General features: G+C 40.2%; 1 protein-coding gene across 3 annotated transcripts in view; it reads left to right on the forward strand.

Moving 5' to 3' along the window:
• The first annotated feature begins 264 nt into the window (after positions 1 to 264).
• Positions 265 to 19,763, forward strand: part of WASF3 (WASP family member 3) — a 34,241-nt gene continuing 14,742 nt past the window's right edge. For 2 of the 3 annotated variants that reach the window (XM_026674982.2, XM_026674984.2), the window contains exons 1-3: positions 265 to 389; positions 17,479 to 17,621; positions 18,797 to 18,931. In XM_026674982.2, coding sequence (XP_026530767.1) covers positions 17,489 to 17,621; positions 18,797 to 18,931 — 268 coding nt within the window. In that variant the 5' untranslated portion in view covers positions 265 to 389; positions 17,479 to 17,488. Of the gene's footprint in view, positions 390 to 6,867; positions 7,071 to 17,478; positions 17,622 to 18,796; positions 18,932 to 19,763 lie in introns of those variants that run through there. The other variant, XM_087966315.1, reaches the window with a different exon arrangement.

A 19,763-nucleotide genomic window follows, 5' to 3' on the forward strand; every position in this document is an offset into this window, starting at 1 on the left:
TGATGTTCTCGCTGGTTCCTTCACTGCTCAAACGCTACAGCCAATCAGTTCTGCGGCTCGGACAAACAGATCCTAACCTCCACCCAAGCTACTCCGGCCGTAGCATTACTATTATTATTATTAATGACGATGATGATGATGATGATAGTTTTTTAATTTGCGCCCGCCTCCTTTTGGGCGGAGCTAAGTTCTCGTACACTCGGGAGCGCGAGACGGGGGAGGGAGAGGGGGCAGAAAGAAGGGACTGCCTGGCTGGCGAGCCCAGCCGAGCGCCTTTCTACTACCCTAATCCTCGCCAAGGACAGGCTTGGCTGCAAGCTCGGCTAGCGGTTGCGCGCGATTGTGCATGCGCGCGCTGGATCGACCAAGCAGATGGAATGTGGCGCGAGGTAAGTCAGGGGGGGGTCGGCGGTGTGGGGGAGGGGAGAGAGAGAGAGGCGTGCGTGCGGGGAGGAGAACCCCCCCGAAACCCATTTTGGAAACAAATGCCCGGTCCTCTTCGCTAAAAACAGCGTTATTCCCGGGAGAGAGGCGAGGTGTGCGGTAAGGGGCTTTTAATTCGAAGCGGCGAGGGTCTATTCGCCCCCGTAATCTCCTTTCTGTGAGTTTGGAATTGCGGAGAGTTGAGGCAGACGTGTGTGTGTGCGTGTGTGTCCCTCTCAGAAGGGAAGCGACGGGGGGAATAGTCCTTGGTTCCTATATTCCTCTCTCTCTCCCCCCCCACAGCCCTCGACGAATTGAAACCCGGAGGGATAATTAGAAAGAGGAGCCCCTTCTTGGGGGCGCGGGGCGCAGGACGAGGCGCTTGTGGCGTCATCCATCTTTCTCCCGACCGGGGCTTTGCTGTTTCGATCTTGTGATCCGCTTCGGAACAGGGCGCGTCGCAACTCGTGGGAAGAAAGTTGGGACTCTCCGCGCTTTTTCAGACACAAAGTGCGGCGGTGGGACAGGAGGGGGTCGGGGTGGGGTGGGGGTGGGGTAGGGGGGCGAGACAGCGAGAGACTCCGCCCCAAGGTGGCCTCGGCTTTCTCATGCATTCAATACTAAATCCGGGCCCCCCCCAGGGCTTTATGCGACCCTGTATGCGGGCTGCCTCGCAGTTCTGCAACTAGGTTTCCGAGGAAGGAATGAGCAATTTTCTTTCTGCAGATCTACACCCCATCCTGGAGCTCTTTTTTACAAAACTTTTCCGTTAAATCGGGCAAATACTCTCGGCTAAACTTCTGCAGCTTTTGTAAATCTCTAGTCCTGGAAGTAGGTAAATCTATACTTTTTTTTTTTTTAATGCGTTCAAAAGCATGGAAGCATTTGACCGGGTAGGATTAAGTTTCAAGGGAAAGTCAATTGTAGAAAATTCGATACTTGCGTAGAAGATGGGGACTCTAAATTCTCAAAACTAGTTTTTCTCTATCTTGTAAATAAAACTACATATACTTTGGATTTTTATTTCTCACAGTAACTCCTTGTAATGCTGATTTAATGAATGAGATGATGGTATCTTTAATAGGAAGGTAGGTAGGTTTAACTTGTGTGTTGGAATGGGAGAAGTAGCTGCCCGGTGCTAAAATAAATAAATTATAGTAGATGTAAATTTCAATTAAAAAATGTTAAAAGACAAATTAGGAATGGCTACTGATGAAAAGTTAAAGCACTGGGGTGGTGGTGGAAGGAGTACTAGTACAACAATAATCCTAAATTGCCTAGTAATAAATATTTTACTTTAACAGAACTCTTGTTATTCCAGATGATTATGATTATGAGTGGACAGTCACAGTGCATTCTTTCTACAGTTATTACTGAAAACAGAATGTTTTATTTTGATTAACCTTTCTGGTTTAATTTAGACTTGCCGAATAAAAATTAGGAAACTTTAACCATATGTTGTGGTATAGTGTCAGAACCAATAAACCCTATTTTATATAAGTTGGCAGGTCACAACCGGAAAGCATAAAGTTGCTTGTAACTCCTCGATTGTGGAAATTGATTTCAGGCGATGCCCAAATTAACAAGTCAGAAGAATAATTACCGTTTTTCATCCAAAGAATTGTAGAAAAGTAGGAAAATATACACAGAATGCCATGAATGCAGTTGCTGAGTGGATAGAAAATGAAAACAAATTGTTTTCGCCTTAGTTTGGATTCTGAGCAATGAGTCGCTCAACACATAGTTATGCTATTCGAAGGGAGCTGTTAACTTTTCTGTTGCTCAGTGCTGAATCACTAGAATTTCATCACTTATTTCTACTGGTTACTTCACAGATGTCACCATTCTAGGGAGACGCACACACCATTCTAGGGAGATACACACACACTCACATATGCGCACACCTTTCTGATGTTGTCCCTGGGATCTGTTGGAGCCACTTTCCAGACCCAAATGCTCCTACTACCCCTGGGGACCATTTTAGCTTTTACTTTCCACATCATCTCTAGTTCCTCCTTCAGGACCTGGCACTTCTCCAGCTTCTCATATTCCTTCTTTCTGATTTGCTGTCATTTGGCATCACTACATCTAGGCACTGCTAAAAGACAATGGGGGTAATATCACTGCTCAAAAAAATAAAGGAAACACTTAACACAATGGAACTCCAAGTCAGTCACACTTCTGTGAAATCAAACTGTCCACTTAGGTAGCAACACTGATTGATAATTTCACATGCTGTTGTGCAAATTGAATAGACAACAGGTGGAAAGCATAGGCAGTTAGCAAGACATCCCCAATAAAGGAGTGGTTCTGCAGGTGGTGACCACAGACCACTTCTCAGTTCCTATGCTTTCTGGCTGATGGTTTGGTCACTTTTGAATGCTGGTGGTGCTTTCACTCTAGTGGTAGCATGAGACGGAGTCTACAACCCACACAAGTGGCTCAGGAAGTGCAGCTCATCCAGGATGGCACATCAATGCGAGCTGTGGCAAGAAGGTTTGTTGTGTCTGTCAGCATAGTGTCCAGAGCATGGAGGCGCTACCAGAAGACAGGCCAGTACATCAGGAGACGTGGAGGAGGCTGTAGGAGGGCAACAACCCAGCATCAGGACCGCTACCACCGCCTTTGTGCAAGGAGGGACAGGAGGAACACTGCCAGAACCCTGCAAAATGACCTCCAGCGGGCCACAAATGTGCATCTGTCTGCTCAAACGGTCAGAAACAGACTCCATGAGGGTGGTATGAGGGCCCGACATCCACAGTGGGGGTTGTGCTTACAGCCCAACACCGTGCAGGACGTTTGGCATTTGCCAGAGAACACCAAGATTGGCAAATTTGCCACTGGCACCCTGTGCTCTTCACAGATGAAAGCAGGTTCACACCGAGCACATGTGACAGATGTGACGGTCTGGAGATGCCGTGGAGAACATTCTGCTGCCTGCAACATCCTCCAGCATGACTGGTTTGGCAGTGGGTCAGTAATGGTGTGGGGTGGCATTTCTTTACGGAGCCGCACAGCCCTCCATGTGCTTGCCAGAGGTAGCCTGACTACCATTAGGTACCGAGATGAGATCCTCAGACCCCTTGTGAGACCATATGCTGGTGCGGTTGGCCCTGGGTTCCTCCTAATGCAAGACAGTGCTAGACCTCATGTGGCTGGAATGTGTCAGCAGTTCCTGCAAGATGAAGGCATTGATGCTATGGACTGGCCCGCCCATTCCCCACACCTGAATCCAATTGAGCACATCTGGGACATCATGTCTTGCTCCATCCACCAACGCCACGTTGCGCCACAGACTGTCCAGGAGTTGAGGGATGCTTTATTCCAGGTGTGGGAGGAGATCCCTCAGGAGACCATCCGCCACCTCATCAGGAGCATGCCCAGGCGTTGTAGGGAGGTCATACAGGCACGTGGAGGCCACACACACTACTGAGCCTCATTTTGACTTGTTTTAAGGACATTACATCAAAGTTGGATCAGCCTGTATTGTTTTTTCCACTTTAATTTTGAGTGTAACTCCAAATCCAGACCTCCATGGGTTGCTAAATTTGATTTCCATTGATAATTTTTGTGTGATTTTGTTGTCAGCACATTCAACTATGTAATGAACAAAGTATTTCATAAGAATATTTCATTCATTCAGATCTAGGATGTCTTATTTTTGTGTTCCCTTTATTTTTTTGAGCAGTGTACGTTATAAGTGTCTATTTTCTGTGCGTGTACACACATACATCAAAAGTAGCTGCCTGTTTCTACAGTTAAAATACAACTAATGGCATAAATATATCTTTGAGACTTTGAGCATTCAGTGTAGATTAGCCATGTCTTCTGTAGTTAGAATTTTGACAACGTATTTTAAATTAACATATAATAAAAACTGCAAAATGGATTAGAACCAGAAGTATAAATCATACTTGAAAATGACAGTAATAGCTGACTGAGCAGAATGATGGATAATGCAGTTCATGAGTGCTAAAAGACAATGGATGAGTACATTTTCCAAGGCACTACTACAGATATGTCAACAATATCTCTAGCAGCTTTGTTATAGGAAAATTTTCAACAAATCGTATTGTGATCTCAAAGAAAAATAGATTCAAGTTTGGTAATGAGCATATCAGGGCAGTTCAAGACATCCAGGAAGTGTTACACAGTATTTTCACCTGAATATTATATTCTTCTGTGATAACAGACAGATATTAATACTTTATTTAATTCATAAACAGTTACAAATTTAATAGTTAAACTTACATACCGGTAGTTAAATATAACTATGGAAATCCAGAGCTTTAAAAGAAAATCTGCCTTTTTTCACATGACACTTATGGCATCAGAAGAGTATTTATTCATCACATTTATAGACCATCAATCCCTAAGATTTCTCAGTGGCTTACAAGATAAAACACACCAAAAACAGTAAAAGTATAGAACTAAAATGTCAAATCAAAGAAAACATAAAATAAAATTAATAAAACCAAATGTATTAGATCAACCTTTTCTTCACCATGGACCCTCTTTAAATATCTTTCATGGACACAGTCTTTAACTGCACCTTAACTCAAGATCTAAATCAACTTAAACTCAAGATTTAAATCATAACATTTCTTTAAGCAGACCCCGTATGACAACATTGTGGCTCCCCCAGGATTCACTGACCATAGGTTGAGAACTACTGCTTTAGGTAACTAAAACCCAAGGTATTTAGATCTTAAATTTCACCCAGAAGCCTATTGGTAACTAGTGAATGTCCCTCAACATTGGTGTAACATGCTAAGGCAGTACCTTCAAAGGCAACTCCCTGTAGTAGAGGATGTGGCAATATTCTAAGCGGATGATGACAAAGGCATGAGGCACTGTAGGAAAATCTTCCCACCCCAGATTTTTTTTCCCCAATCGGAAAAAACCCTCTGGAATGGCCTTCATCTGCTGTTTTAGTAAGACTTGAGAATCCCAGAGTTGTGGACTTCCTGCTTCAGGCATAGTGCCATTCTAACTAGAGATAGTACTGGAGCAAACAGCAACTCTTCTTTTGTTAGTATAGATAGTCCTCGACTTACTACAGTTCATTTAATAACAATTTGAAGTTACAGTTGAGAAAAATGACTAATGAAAAATGACTTTTCACACGACCATTGCAACATCCCCATGGTCACATGGTCAAAATTCATCATGTTGGCAACTGACTCCTATTTATGAGGGTTGCAGTGCCCTGGGGTCATGTGATCCCCTATTCTGACCTTCTGACAAGCAAAATCAATGGGGAAGCCAGATTCACTTAACAACTGTGTTACTGTTGTGGTTAGCCGGCAGCAGTTGCGGACGATGGAGGAGAGCGAGGACTCAGATGAGGGGCCAGGACCATTAGGGAGTGGACTGCTGCCTTCAGAGATTGTGGGGGCTGGCAGCAGTGATGAGGAGGTTCCTGAGGATCCTGTGCCAAGTGTGTGTGCGTGCAGGATTGCTCGTAGGAGAGAGCAGTTACAGCAGCACAGGTGACTCGGGAGTAAGGCTGCAAGGTACTGGCCCCTCCCTCAAGAAGATAAAAGCCCGGTTTGAAGAAGCGTTCTTTGCAGAAGGCAAAGACGCTCTGAAACTCAGCCTCATGGACATTATAGTTAGTATTTGAAAACTCTTGTAAACTATTTCTTACCTGTGGGTTTTTGGCAGCCTTGAAGAACAAACTTGGCAAGGCTCTTTCTTGTCAGAGCTAATTAGTTGGAAGGTGCCTTTTATCTGTGAAGAAACAGAATTTGTGAATGAAACCTTAAAAGGTGGGGGCTGCTGCCTTTGTCTTGTGTTTGGTCTCTTGGAACCAGGTTGGGTCAGAACAGTTACTAACTTAACAACTGCAGTGATTCGCTTAACAGCTGTGCCAAGAAAGGTCATAAAATGAGGCAAAACTCACTTAAGAACTGTCTCACTTAATAAAAGAAATTTTGAGCTCAATTGTGGTCATCAATCAAGGACTATCTGTATTCAATTTAAAACTCTTCTTTCCTACCCAGACTTTCACATTTTCTAGCCACTGGAGCAGAGCTTCAGCAATGTCACTAGTTTGGTCTAGGGTATCTATGTAAAGTTGAATATCATAAATATCAGTATATTTCTGATACTGATTTCAACCTCATGATGACTGTTCCCAGTTTCATTCTTTAAATATTAAATAAGAGAGGAGAGAGGGAATCTATGTGCTACCCTGCAAGGAATGGTCATTGCTTTAGATTTCTCCTGCCCTATCAGGACTGACTAGAACTATCCGATAAGGAAGGAATGGAACCACTGCCACACAGTGTTCCAACTCTTGCATAGTGTCCAGAAGGATACAAAAATTAATGTACTAAAGAGGCCTGAGAAGTCTTAAAAGGTCTGGGTGGTCATATACATCCAGTTCTCAACAAAACTTAATGCAGCCAATGCCACCTTTGTTCCCTCTCCAGACTTGAACACAATGAGATAGGATCCAGCTAATCCATTTCCTCTAAAGTGCTTTTTAGTTGTCTGTATCCCAGCAACCAAAAGCCAAAAACCAAAATGGTAGGAGATTAGCCAGTAGCTTTCCAGTACTTCCAGATCCAGAGAGGCTGTCTTAAGGAGGAGATTTAACTATCAAAGCTTCCTTTGAAATGTCTGCAGCATCCCATCCCACAGTGAGTAATTAATTGTCCTGACTGGGCAGGGCTCTTAGTGTGGATTTTCTCTAATAGAAAATTGACCATTTGAAACATGACTACTCGAACAACAAGTCACCAATATGAGAAGCAACCAGTGTTTTCCTCTTATTGCCACAGATTAAGCCCAAACAGGCCCATACTTCAAATCACCTTACTGATCCACTGACACTCTAGATGTTGTTTCCATTACTTTATTTCCTAAAGACTGTAGATATCCAAGGAACCATCTGGAATTGGCTTACAGACACGAGCCACTCAAGGGGATGATTTTGTCACAGGCCCGTTGCCTCATGATACCAGCAGCAAGCTAGACTTTCAACATATTCACCCACTTCTTTATCAGCAAACTCCCAAGATTATATCAAACCTAAACTGGCCAATGATCTCACACAGCAGCTTTGTGTGCACTATCTAATCCAAAATACCAAGAATTTGTAATTTCATATTATTCAAAGAATTTTATTTTTATATTTAGCTAAAGCGGGTACTAGATTGAGTAAAACCATGATGAAGTTTTGTGACAAAATGTTCTTCATTTTGTGCATGTGTGTTTGTGTATTGTTGATACCAGATAAATGAAATCAATAAGTGCCTTCTCTTCATTTGGAGGAAGCTTCTATTTAGAGCTTGGGTTAGTATTTGGTCTTTTACATAACTAATTTGAAAGTACTTGGACAAATTGTTCACACGGCTGAATAGCCTTTGTGCATATTTGGCTACACATTAGGTTCACAATTTCTCTTAATCATGGGATGCATACAGATCAGCCTTTTCAGTATTGCTTTCTGTATGTGTTTGGTTATCTGTTCTGTTAATATGAATCACACATTTCCCAAGTCTGTTATCAACAGAAGAAAAGAGAACCCAAAGCAAATGTCCATGGAGATTCTTAGTCATCCAAGTCATGGTTGTCCCTAAGGTGCTTTTTCAAGAGGCAACTTTACTTTCTTAAGAAAGAGCACCTTTGTGAACCCAAAGTAACTTAATTTTCATAAGTTGCCTTCATGTTGAACTTAGTCACAGAAATATACTACTTTAGTTCTAAAAACATCCTTCCTTAATATGAGACCTATACTGTATATTTATAGTCTGCTGACCCAAATGTTCTGATGCTTCCTTGGTCATGATTAATAAGTTATCTTAACTTTTAACATTTTAATGCATTTTGTTATTCCCAAATTGACATACTTTAACTCTGCATTATTGATTGCACCGTGTAGTGATAAATATAGAAGTGAGGCACTTATGAGGAATATGTTGTATAATGTAGTTGTTACTATTGTTGATTTCTGCTTAATTGTTTCTCTTTAGTATTAGGAAGCATTGTATTCACAAAAAAGGCTTTCAAGTTTTTATTTGTTTATTACATTTGTTTTTCGCCCATCTTGCCACATGATCCTTGCTTAAAGAAAAAGTAGACAGAAAGAAATAAAAAGTACAAAAATCTTGTGCAATGCTCAACTCCCCAAACTTGTTAATTTGGTCACTTGAAATTTGAAAACAATCTTAAAGACTGTATTTGACAAACTGTGTGTGTGTATGTGTGTGTGTGTGTGTGTGTGTGTGTGTGTGTGTGTGTACCTGGTAAATTCACACACATGCCCGTCCGTCCAGAAACCCCAAAGGTCAAGAGAATGACAAAAAATGAATGTGTGTTAATTGAATGAATGATTAAAATTAATTATAAATATACCATTAATAAAAATAAGTTACCTATTTAAATATTTCAAACATTGTCACAAGTGCAAAAACCACATTGACACACAAAAGCATGATCACACATTCTTCTTTCTAGCATAAACCTGAAGAACGGAATAAAGAAAGCAGGATGGAGGTGCAATGAGATGAAGGGATGGTTGCATGAGGAAGGAAAGAAAAAAGCTGATCCAAATGAGATGTAGGGAAGAGGCTATAGCACTTAGACTTATATACCTCTTTATAGCACTTTCTGAGCACTTTACAATTTCAGCGTATTACTCCCAACAATCTGGATCCTCATTTTACTGACCTCGGAAAGATGGAAAGCTGAATCAAACTTGAGCCCGTCAGGATTGAACTTCAGACGTGGGCAGAGTTAGCCTGCAGTAATGCATTCTAACCATTGCACTATGAGGGACTGGACACGAATGGAAAAGGGCATATTCTAATTCCAAAACAATGGATAACTTTTCCCAGTAGTCTGATCTGAGAGGGGGAGGGGGAAGGCAAGCTCTCGAGTATACCACTTTATGGAATCCTTGGTGCTGTCTGAGATTGGTTGTTTGCTTGTAGACTAGGTAATATCTTCCGTGCTAAAAGGGAATAGTTTGCTCTTTGTTTATATATAGTGGTTTGCTCCGTCATTGCTGATGGGGATGTTTTCTCCTTTGTAGTTCCTTGATCAGGCTACCATTTACTACCTGTTCGTTTGAGTTGGTAGTTCCTTGATTCCAGTATTTAATTTTTGAGTGCTTTTTTGATGTTAATCAAAATCCTGGTGTTTAAACATACCAGTTTACAGTATCCAAAGACTTATCTCTCCATAACACCAGAAAGAAGTTGAACCACTCACTACAGCAATGGTCCCCAGTCTTTTGGCTCCGCAGATCAATGGTGGCAGGAAGAGGGTATGATTTTGTGTATGTGCCCACTGCTCACACAAATGGAGCTTCACACACTCACCCACCACTTTGTGGCCCAGTTCCCAATGGGGCCCAGTCCAATACTCGCCAATGGATTGGGGGTTGGGGACCCCTGCACTAAGGGTCAATACTTAACCCTTTCTGGCAGCCATTAGGAAACCGTGATTGATAATACTGAATGCCACTGAGAAAGAGTGTGCCATTCCTAATCAGTTACTATCACAGGTCATCCACAGGTGAGTAATACAATTTCTATTCCACACATGAATCCTGATTGGAAGGGATCCAAATCATCTTGTCAGTAAAGAAAGTTTATCGTTAAAGCCCAATCACGTTGTCAACAACCCTGCCTAAAAATGGTTTGATAATTGTCTGATACAGTCAAGTATGATTCTTCCCTACTGATGAAAACTCAGTTTTATAGATAGCCATTTACAAGCTCTTTTGTTATCAGTAAAGAGACTCACCGGTTTGCCAGGTCATAGAAAGGCAATAAGAAAATGAGCAAGACTCCAACGTAATTATTGCTGAGGATATATGTCAGGAAATATGTCAGTTAATGGAATTCATGTAACCTGAACCTTTACTTCTTAATAAATTAATAAAGTCTTGCCAGTGAGATTCTGGAAGAACCATAGTTGGAAAAAGAATTACAGGCATGAGGGGTATGTCTTCTCTATAAGCTTGCTATTTACTTTCAGTAAATCAGAATATGCCCTGTTTCTCTCGGGAGCTGACAATATTGATTCTGTATCAGGATTTGCAGCTTCAGTGCATTAGCGGTTAGGTTATCTTTATTTCACTTGATTTTGGATATCTCTGCCTCCAAGTCCCATTATATTCTCCAGGGAAGCCATCTTCTGTAAAAACAAAAATGCAGCCATTTAGCAAAATGATTGTCTGTGTGTAAGTTCACTAAAGTTTATGGTTTGACCATTAGATGTTGACCAGAGGCAATGTTAAGACTGGCAGAAGTTGTATGGCCCAAACTGCTGCATAAACCTGTGGTATATGTTCTTCTCACCAACTGGTATTTAGGAGTATATTATGCAGTATTAAAGATCAAACTTCCTTATAGCAAAAGTTAGCAGCTTGGACTCTGAGACTGTTATTGTACCTGTAACAAAATAATTTCCATTATTTCTAAAACCTGCAAGGCTGTGGCAGATTTACATAGTATATCAGCTAGGTTATGAGGGGAAAAATTAAAATCTTCTTAACCATTGTTGTGAAATGACAATATTCCTTTCTAGTCTGTCATCTAATGGTTAACTCTTATCTATAGAAGCAATACAATTATAACAATTGAAAGATAATCATATGATGGAGAGCATGGGAGGAGACCTGGAACAGAATGTTTATTTTCATTTTTGCTCACTTTGTGACTTGTCTGTTCCAACAGAATGACCAAATTTCTGACCTTGGGAGAATTGAATTCAGAATATCAATTGTGATGACTGCACTTTTTTTTTTTTTTTTACAGAATTCTTGGAATTGGAACAATGTTTCCCACTCAATTGCAAATGTTGGTTTTTAGAAATATTAGTGGGGGAATTGCCTGTTTTCAAAGGAGCTGATTGCTTTGATTTTGGAGCAGTACGTCATCAGGCACTACTTCTGATAGGAAGGAAACATACTGATAGCAGTCATTCATACAAGAAGCAGCAGGGAGCATTCTCTCAAGAATTTGTAATTGCACTGCATCTTCCATTACTTATTATGGTACGAACTATTAACAGTTGTGCTAATGACTAAGAAGCAGCAGAATTATTTGCCATATTATCAGTCCCTGGTGGGTATGAAATAATTATATTTTTTCCCCTCAGGTAGATAATATTTTGTAGAACTTGAGAAGTGAAGTTGATATATCACTCATAACGATCTCATCAGTGGATTCAATTTTTTTTTACTACCGGTTCTGTGGGCGTGACTTGGTGGGCGTGGCAGAGGAAGGATACTGTAAAATCTCCAGTCAGAGCTGGTATTTGTCGATTCTCTGAACTACTCAAAATTTCCGCTACCGGTTCTCCAGAACTGGTGAGAACCGGCTGAGTACCACCTCTGGATCTCACCATTGAAAGCCAACACTTGAAATCTTAAAAAGCAGAGTGGAATGATACACAAAGAACAAATGTGATCAAATGCAATCAGCAAAACCTTGCTACATTTGGGAATGAAGAGCATGCATAAAAACCCTTGAGGGGGGAAAAATCTTGCTAGTTAAGGAATTAAGAGAGAGAGATAGAAAATTGCTTTGCATACAGCTAAGTTGAGTATCTAGGTACTTTAAATAATTTATATGAAGATAAGCCAGTATTTGGGCTAATAAATTCTAACTCCACATTTGTGGTTATTAAGTATTCACTACAGATGCCCCTTCTGTTCCTTACTTCTGTCAGTGTTGATCTGAAAGAAGTTTTGTGAGAACAATAGCTAGAAATCAGCTGGACAGAATACAGGTAGTCCTTGACTTACAACCATTCATTTAGTGATCATTTGAAGTTAGAATGGCACTGAAAAAAGTGACTTATGGAGTTTTTCCACACTTACAACTTTTGCAGTATCCCCATAGTCACGTGATCAAAATTTGGATGCTTGGAAACTGGTTCATATTTATTTGAAAATTGCAGCGTCCTGGTGTCAGGTGATGACCTTTTGCAACCTCTGATAAGCAGAGTCAATGGGGAAACCAAATTCACTTTTAACTGTGTTACTAACAAGAAGTAATGTTGTAAAATGTGGCAAAACCCATTTAACAACTGTCTTACTTAGCAACAGAAATTTTGGACTCAATTGTAGTTGTAAGTTGTGGACTAACTGTATTCTCTATGGTGCTTGAAAGCAGAAAATTAAGTCATAAATTAAGGATTACTTGTAATATGTCAGGAGACAACTTATCAGAATTATTTTATTGTAGAAACCTTCTGGAATAGTCATTTATTACTACATTCCAAAGATTGTGGTCGCTACTGAACTGAAATTGGAGTAGAGTAATATAGAAGTATAGTGTAGTTTGTATATGTATATACAAACTGTGTATGTGTATGTATATTATTCCTGGTACTGATTTCTATAGCTAAGAATCAAAACATGACAATTCATATGCTTCCTTTTTTGCTCCATCTCCTCCTTTCCTCCAGGCTCATTTTGAAACAAAGGTATTTGCATGTAAAAATCCCATGAGGCATAAAAATGTCACGTAGGTATTTTCTGTTGGTGAGGTATGGGGATGATAAAATACCTTGGAGATATTAACTAAGGAACAGAGGTATTACAGCCCCTTTTCCTCTTACCCTTCTTCATTCAAAATTCCCAAGTGATTGTGCTCATGGAAGCTTTTTCTTCAAGAGTTTCAAGGTTAACACCTGACTTGTAGCATCCAGATCAAAACCAATGATAACACGAAGGTGTTTTATCTTAGAGGGGATTATGTCTGTTGAGCCTATAATTATTCAATTTATATTAGCATTATTTATATTTATAACAGAAGATCCAAAGTTAAGAATCTTGTGATAAACATGCTGAGATTAAGTTTTGCTTGCTACAAAAAAAAAAAAGTTTCTAAATGAGGCAGAAATTTGTGGAAACACATTAAGAGCTGGATGTTTCCAAGAACATAAACTCATAGAACTGGAAGGAATCTTAGTGATCTTCTATCCCAAAATTCTGCCCAGGACAGGAATCGTCAGAGCAGTCCAAACAAAGGATTGTCCAGCCTTTATTGAAAACTTCCAGTAATGGAGTTTCATGTTTCCAACAAAGAGATTGGCTGCTCCATTGCTTAGGAACTCACAGAGTCAGAAATTCCTCCTTACTTCAAATTCAGAGCTCTCTCTAAAGCAGGGGTGTCAAACTTTCAGCCCGTGGGCCAGACGCATCACGTGCTGGCCCTGCCCCCACCCGGTTTAGAAAAGGGGGAATGTCCCAATACATCATGTGACGATGCTGTGACGACACAAGTTTGACACCCCTGCTCTAAAGCTTCCACCATTGGTTCTCGTCCTTTTAGCAACCATGGAGAATAAATCTACAGGTAGTCCTTGGTTAATGATCACTTGTTCAGAAACTGAAGTTGCAGGTGCTGAATGAATGATGGTTATGACCAATTCTCATCAGGCTTTTGTATATGGCAGATGAGATTCTGCTGAAACATTGCTACAACTTTAAAAGCACCACTACTATGCGTGGGAAAATACCTTGAACAAAGCTGAATGCCATACATATATATATATATACATATATATATATATATATATATATATATATATATATATATATATATATATATATATATATATATATATATATATATATATATATACATATACATATACATATACATATAATATACATATACATATACATATACATATACACACACACACACATACACATATACATATACATACATTTTACAGCATATATTGAGCAATGGTTAATTTTTTTCTTTTTCTTTATCATTGACGTGATCTGCCTTGTTACAATAAATCCTTCGTTCTTTTAATGTTTTAATTTCTCTATATACACTGCTCAAAAAATAAAGGGAACACACAAATAAGACATCCTAGATCTGAATGAATGAAATATTCTTATTAAATACTTTGTTCATTACAGAGTTGAATGTGCTGACAACAAAATCACACAAAAATTATCAATGGAAATCAAATTTAGCAACCCATGGAGGTCTGGATTTGGAGTTACACTGAAAATTAAAGTGGAAAAAAACACTACAGGCTGATCCAACTTTGATGTAATGTCCTTAAAACAAGTCAAAATGAGGCTCAGTAGTGTGTGTGGCCTCCACGTGCCTGTATGACCTCCCTACAATGCCTGGGCATGCTCCTGATGAGGTGGCAGATGGTCTCCTGAGGGATCTCCTCCCACACCTGGAATAAAGCATCCCCCAACTCCTGGAAAGTCTGTGGGGCAACGTGGCGTTGGTGGATGGAGCGAGACATGATGTCCCAGATGTGCTCAATTGGATTCAGGTGTGGGGAATGGGCGGCCCAGTCCATAGCATCAATGCCTTTGTCTTGCACGAACTGCTGACACACTCCAGCCACATGAGGTCTAACATTGTCTTGCATTAGGAGGAACCCAGGACCAACCGCACCAGCATATGGTCTCACAAGGGGTCTGAGGATCTCATCTCGGTACCTAATGGTAGTCAGGCTACTTCTGGCGAGCGCATGGAGGGCTGTGCGGCTCCCTAAAGAAATGCCACCCCACACCATTACTGACCCACTGCCAAACTGGTCATGCTGGAGGATATTGCAGGCAGCAGAACGTCTCCACGGTGTCTCCAGTCCCTGTCACGTCTGCCACATGTGCTCAGTGTGAACCTGCTTTCATCTGTGAAGAGCACAGGGTGCCAGTGGCGAATTTGCCAATCTTGGTGTTCTCTGGCAAATACCAAATGTCCTGTATGGTGGTGGGCTGTAAGCACAACCCCCACCTGTGGACGTCGCGCCCTCATACCACCCTCATGGAGTTTGTTTCTGACCGTTTGAGCAGCCACATGCACATTTGTGGCCTGCTGGAGGTCATTTTGCAGGGCTCTGGCAGTGCTCCTCCTGTCCCTCCTTGCACAAAGGCGGAGGTAGCGGTCCTGATGCTGGGTTGTTGCCCTCCTACGGCCTCCTCCACGTCTTCTGATGTACTGGCCTGTCTCTTGGTAGCGCCTCCATGCTCTGGACACTACGCTGACAGACACAGCAAACCTTGCCACAGCTCATATTGATGTGTCATCCTGGATGAGCTGCACTACCTGAGCCACTTGTGTGGGTTGTAGACTCCGTCTCATGCTACCACTAGAGTGAAAGCACCACCAGCATTCAAAAGTGACCAAACCATCAGCCAGAAAGCATAGGAACTGAGAAGTGGTCTGTGGTCACCACCTGCAGAACCACTCCTTTATTGGGGATGTCTTGCTAACTGCCTCTGCTTTTGTCTATTCCATTTGCACAACAGCATGTGAAATTGATTGTCAATCAGTGTTGCTACCTAAGTGGACAGTTTGATTTCACAGAAGTGTGATTGACTTGGAGTTCCATTGTGTTGTTTAAGTGTTCCCTTTATTTTTTTGAGCAGTGTAGTTTGTGATTAAATGCACATCTTCTATCATTTCCATAACTTATCCAAATATCAAATATTACCTTTTCTTTAACCACTCATACCAAATGTTCCATATTTCATAATAGTCACTATCTTGTTTATTTTTTAACAGTTTGATTAGGCTATCCATCTCAGCACATTCATGTATTTTTTTTAATTACCATATTCTCCGAAGGAATGGAAGACAGTTTCCAGTTTGGGGCGTAGGTTATTCTGGCTGCAGTTATGATATGCAAAATTAAATATTGATATTTTTTTCTCCATGTTTGAATCTATCATACTTAGCAGAAAGGTTTCGCGTTCAAGTTTTAAATTTTGTTTTGTTATATTTAAAATCCAATTTCTAATATTTCTCCAAAATTTCTGAGCACATGGGCAAGTCCACCTGCAGTGGTGATATTCTACTGGTTCTGCTGAGCCGGTAGAGGCGATGAGTAGCAGAGACCGAACCGATTCTCTCCGCCACTCTGTTGTTGGGCCCATCCTCACCTTCCATCCTCACCTTTATCCTCTGCTTTTGAAGCGCAGCTGCTTTGCGCGGCACAGCAGAAGCGACCAGGAGAGTGCAGGCTTGCAGGAGGTGAGTTGGAATGCCTCTGCGCCTGTGCAAATGCAAAGTGCACTTTTGGCACGGGCGCCCCCACCAAACCACGCCCACCAAACCCGTGGTAAAACTTTTTGAATCCCACCACTGGGTGCTTGGTAACTGGCTCACATTGATGACAGTTATATCATCCTGAGGTCACATGATCATCATTTGAACCTTTCCTGCTGCTTCCCCTAAGGAAAATTAATGGGGAAGCTGGCAGGGAAGGTAGCAAGTCGTCCTGTTAAGTCATTCCCACTCCTGCTGTTTTTTTTTCATGAGGAGCCCAGCTGCCAAGTACAAGATGCTGAGGAGTCCTTTCCTGTTAGCACCAAATGTCAGCTGCTTCTTGTCTTTTTGCTATTTGCACTTTTTTCTTACTACCAGATGTTGGAAAATTAGAAGCAGGTTTGGGCTGTACTTTTCTAAACCCCTTAAGTTGTTCGCTCAGAATGTGGCCTGATCTAAAATGTCGAGCCAGAGATATATTAGGAAGTTTTAATGTTTTTGATGAACACATTTATTCAGCTCTTTTTTTAAAGGCGTCTTATAAAAATGTTTTGTTTCACGATATGATATTGACTTGCAAATTCACAAATGATCAAAGAAAGAATACAGTTACTTCTTCTTCAATAATATATATAGAAAGCTACATAGCAAATTTGATAAGGTTTGTTTAATTAAATATACTTATATGTTACCTGCCATGCAGTGCACAATATTAAAACTATACTTGAATACAATAAATCATAATGGGGTGATGAATCTGCCAGCAGTATTTGGGATCTCAAGAGGTAAAGAAGAATATGAATATTTTTAGTAGATGCCTGAACCTAGAGCCAAGGCCACTGTGATTACTTGGAAGAAATAAAGAAGGCATGGAAGGCATTCCAATAAATGGGTGCCACAATAAAAAATAATGATTTCCCTGGATGATCTTCCTGAGGTAACTAGCCAAAACATTCTCTGTGAGACATGGGCCTATATCTCACTTTACACTACACTAACTTATGCTTTTATGTTGGAGGAGGATGACAATAACGTTTTGTCTTTCTTTTTACAGGCATTGAAACATGTCATTAATCAAAAGGAACATTGAACCTCGGCACCTATGCCAAGGAGCTTTACCTGAAGGAATTACTAGTGAATTGGAATGTGTAACCAATAGTACTCTTGCTGCTATCATACGTCAGCTAAGCAGCTTAAGTAAGTTCCCTGAGTTGTTTTTAATGCTACTCTTTATTTTTTTTCTTCCTCTTTTTACCTGGAAAATTGAAGAACATGAGGCATTTTTCAAGTTTATCTTAAGTTTTGGCAGGGGGGGAGCACACCAAGCACATGTGCTGTGAAAAAAACAAAGGAAGTGAGATGGATTCTTACCTGCCTAAGCTTCATTTTTAGTTTAGTTTACTTTATTCTCATTGCACCTCACACAATGAAATCAAACACCATCTTCAGTGCACATCATGACCATGAAAATAAACACACACATCCTTCACACTCCACACATTGAATTGAAAACCCCCGACATCGCACTAACACTGCAGTATACAGTAGAATTCTACAGAGCTACTGCCCTGGGATAGAAGCTGTTTTTTAGCATATTTGTCCTTGTTTTTATTATTCTGTACCGTCTACCAGATGGTAATAGTTTAAAAAAAGGGTTCCCAGATGAGATGGATCTTTGAGAATGTTTTGAACTTTCTTAAGGCAGCAGGAGCTATAAAGCTCTTCCAAAGAGGGGAGAGGGCAACCAATGATCTTCTGGGCAATGACGTTAACTCTCTGGAATGCTTTTCTATCTGCCACTGTGCAATTGGCAAACCATACAGAGGTGCAGTAAGTTAAGATACTCTCTATGGTGCAGCAGTAGAAGATCACCATCAGTTTTTCATTCAGTTTTTATTTTTTTACAACAATGTGTTGGGGTACCCTACCCTATAATTCCATATTTTAAATGCCTAGTTTTTATAGGTGAAGCTAGGAACACCTGGAAAAATATAAGGATTTTTGGATGGGTATATCTATTCTGGCTTCATAGCTGTTTGCTTCTTCATGTCATTCTGAGGACTTGTAGCTGTCCTGGCCATTCAGAAAGGTTATAAATTGCAATGTTATTTTGGAAGTTCGGCTGTATTTTTAAGCAGTAGTTATTAGCAAAGTTGAAGGATAATTGATGATTGATGAATAGAATTGCTTACAAAAAGCCATCTGGATTACAGTAAAAACAATAATATCTTGAAGAGTTCTTATAATATTCTTTTAAAATGTCAGAATGTCATAGGGTCTGGTAAATTAGTATTATAAAAAATCATCAATAAATAATAAATGAAAATATTTATTTCTAAGCTGGGGAACATGATCCTGTCTTTTCTCTATAGGCAAACATGCTGAAGACATATTTGGTGAGTTGTTTAACGAAGCCAACAACTTTTACATCAGGGCAAATTCTCTTCAAGACAGGATTGACCGTCTGTCTGTCAAGGTTACTCAACTGGATTCAACTGTGGAAGAAGGTAGGCAGTTTCATGCAAGTATTATGTCAAAAGTAATATTGACAAAAAGACACAGTTAACTATATGGCAATTATTACTTTTTATGGTGTAACTGATCTCTTAAAATACTATCTGCTTCAGAAAAAGACCTATGTTTGTATGTGGGATAGAGGCAGCAAATTCATCAATGTAATAAAATCTCTTAATATTTTTTGACAAATTCTCTCCCTGCCTCTTTTTGCAATCTGCTTATTATATTGCTTGAGGAGGATCTTTCCAAGTTGACTTCTATTAAAACCATTCCATGGCACAACTGATAAGCATCTTTCGCCAGTCCCCATCTAAAAATATTCTAGAACAGGGCTGTCAAACTCCCAGCCTGCAGTCACTGCCCACACCCAATTTAGCGAAGGGGAAATAAGTCCCAATAAGTCACATGACACCGTCATGAAGTGAGTTTGACACCCCTGTTCTAGAATACGTCCTAATGTTCTTTTAACTAGATTATAGCAGAGAGGAATCATAGAACAGGATTAGCCATTTAGGCCATTTTGCCCAATCCTTATTCAGTATTTTGCTAGAATGTTTTTACTTTAATGAGAAAACACTATTTCTGATGACTTCATTGAATGTTAATAAGGAAATATTACTATTAAAAAGTAACATTAATATTAAAGAAATCAGCTATTCTATTATGACTGTTCCTGTGAAATGCATTAGGTCCTGATACATATGTCAAAATCAGTGAGACTACCATAATAAAATTACTTATATTGTTTTGTTTTACAAGAATTGTCAAAGAGAAAAAAAATAATACTGATAGGAATATACATATAAAAGAATATGGAATGTA

The sequence above is a fragment of the Notechis scutatus genome, chromosome 5, assembly GCF_049901735.1.
Source record: "Notechis scutatus isolate UNSWTSFEM ecotype Mainland chromosome 5, rNotScu1.2, whole genome shotgun sequence".
Taxonomy (NCBI): Eukaryota; Metazoa; Chordata; class Lepidosauria; order Squamata; family Elapidae; genus Notechis; species Notechis scutatus.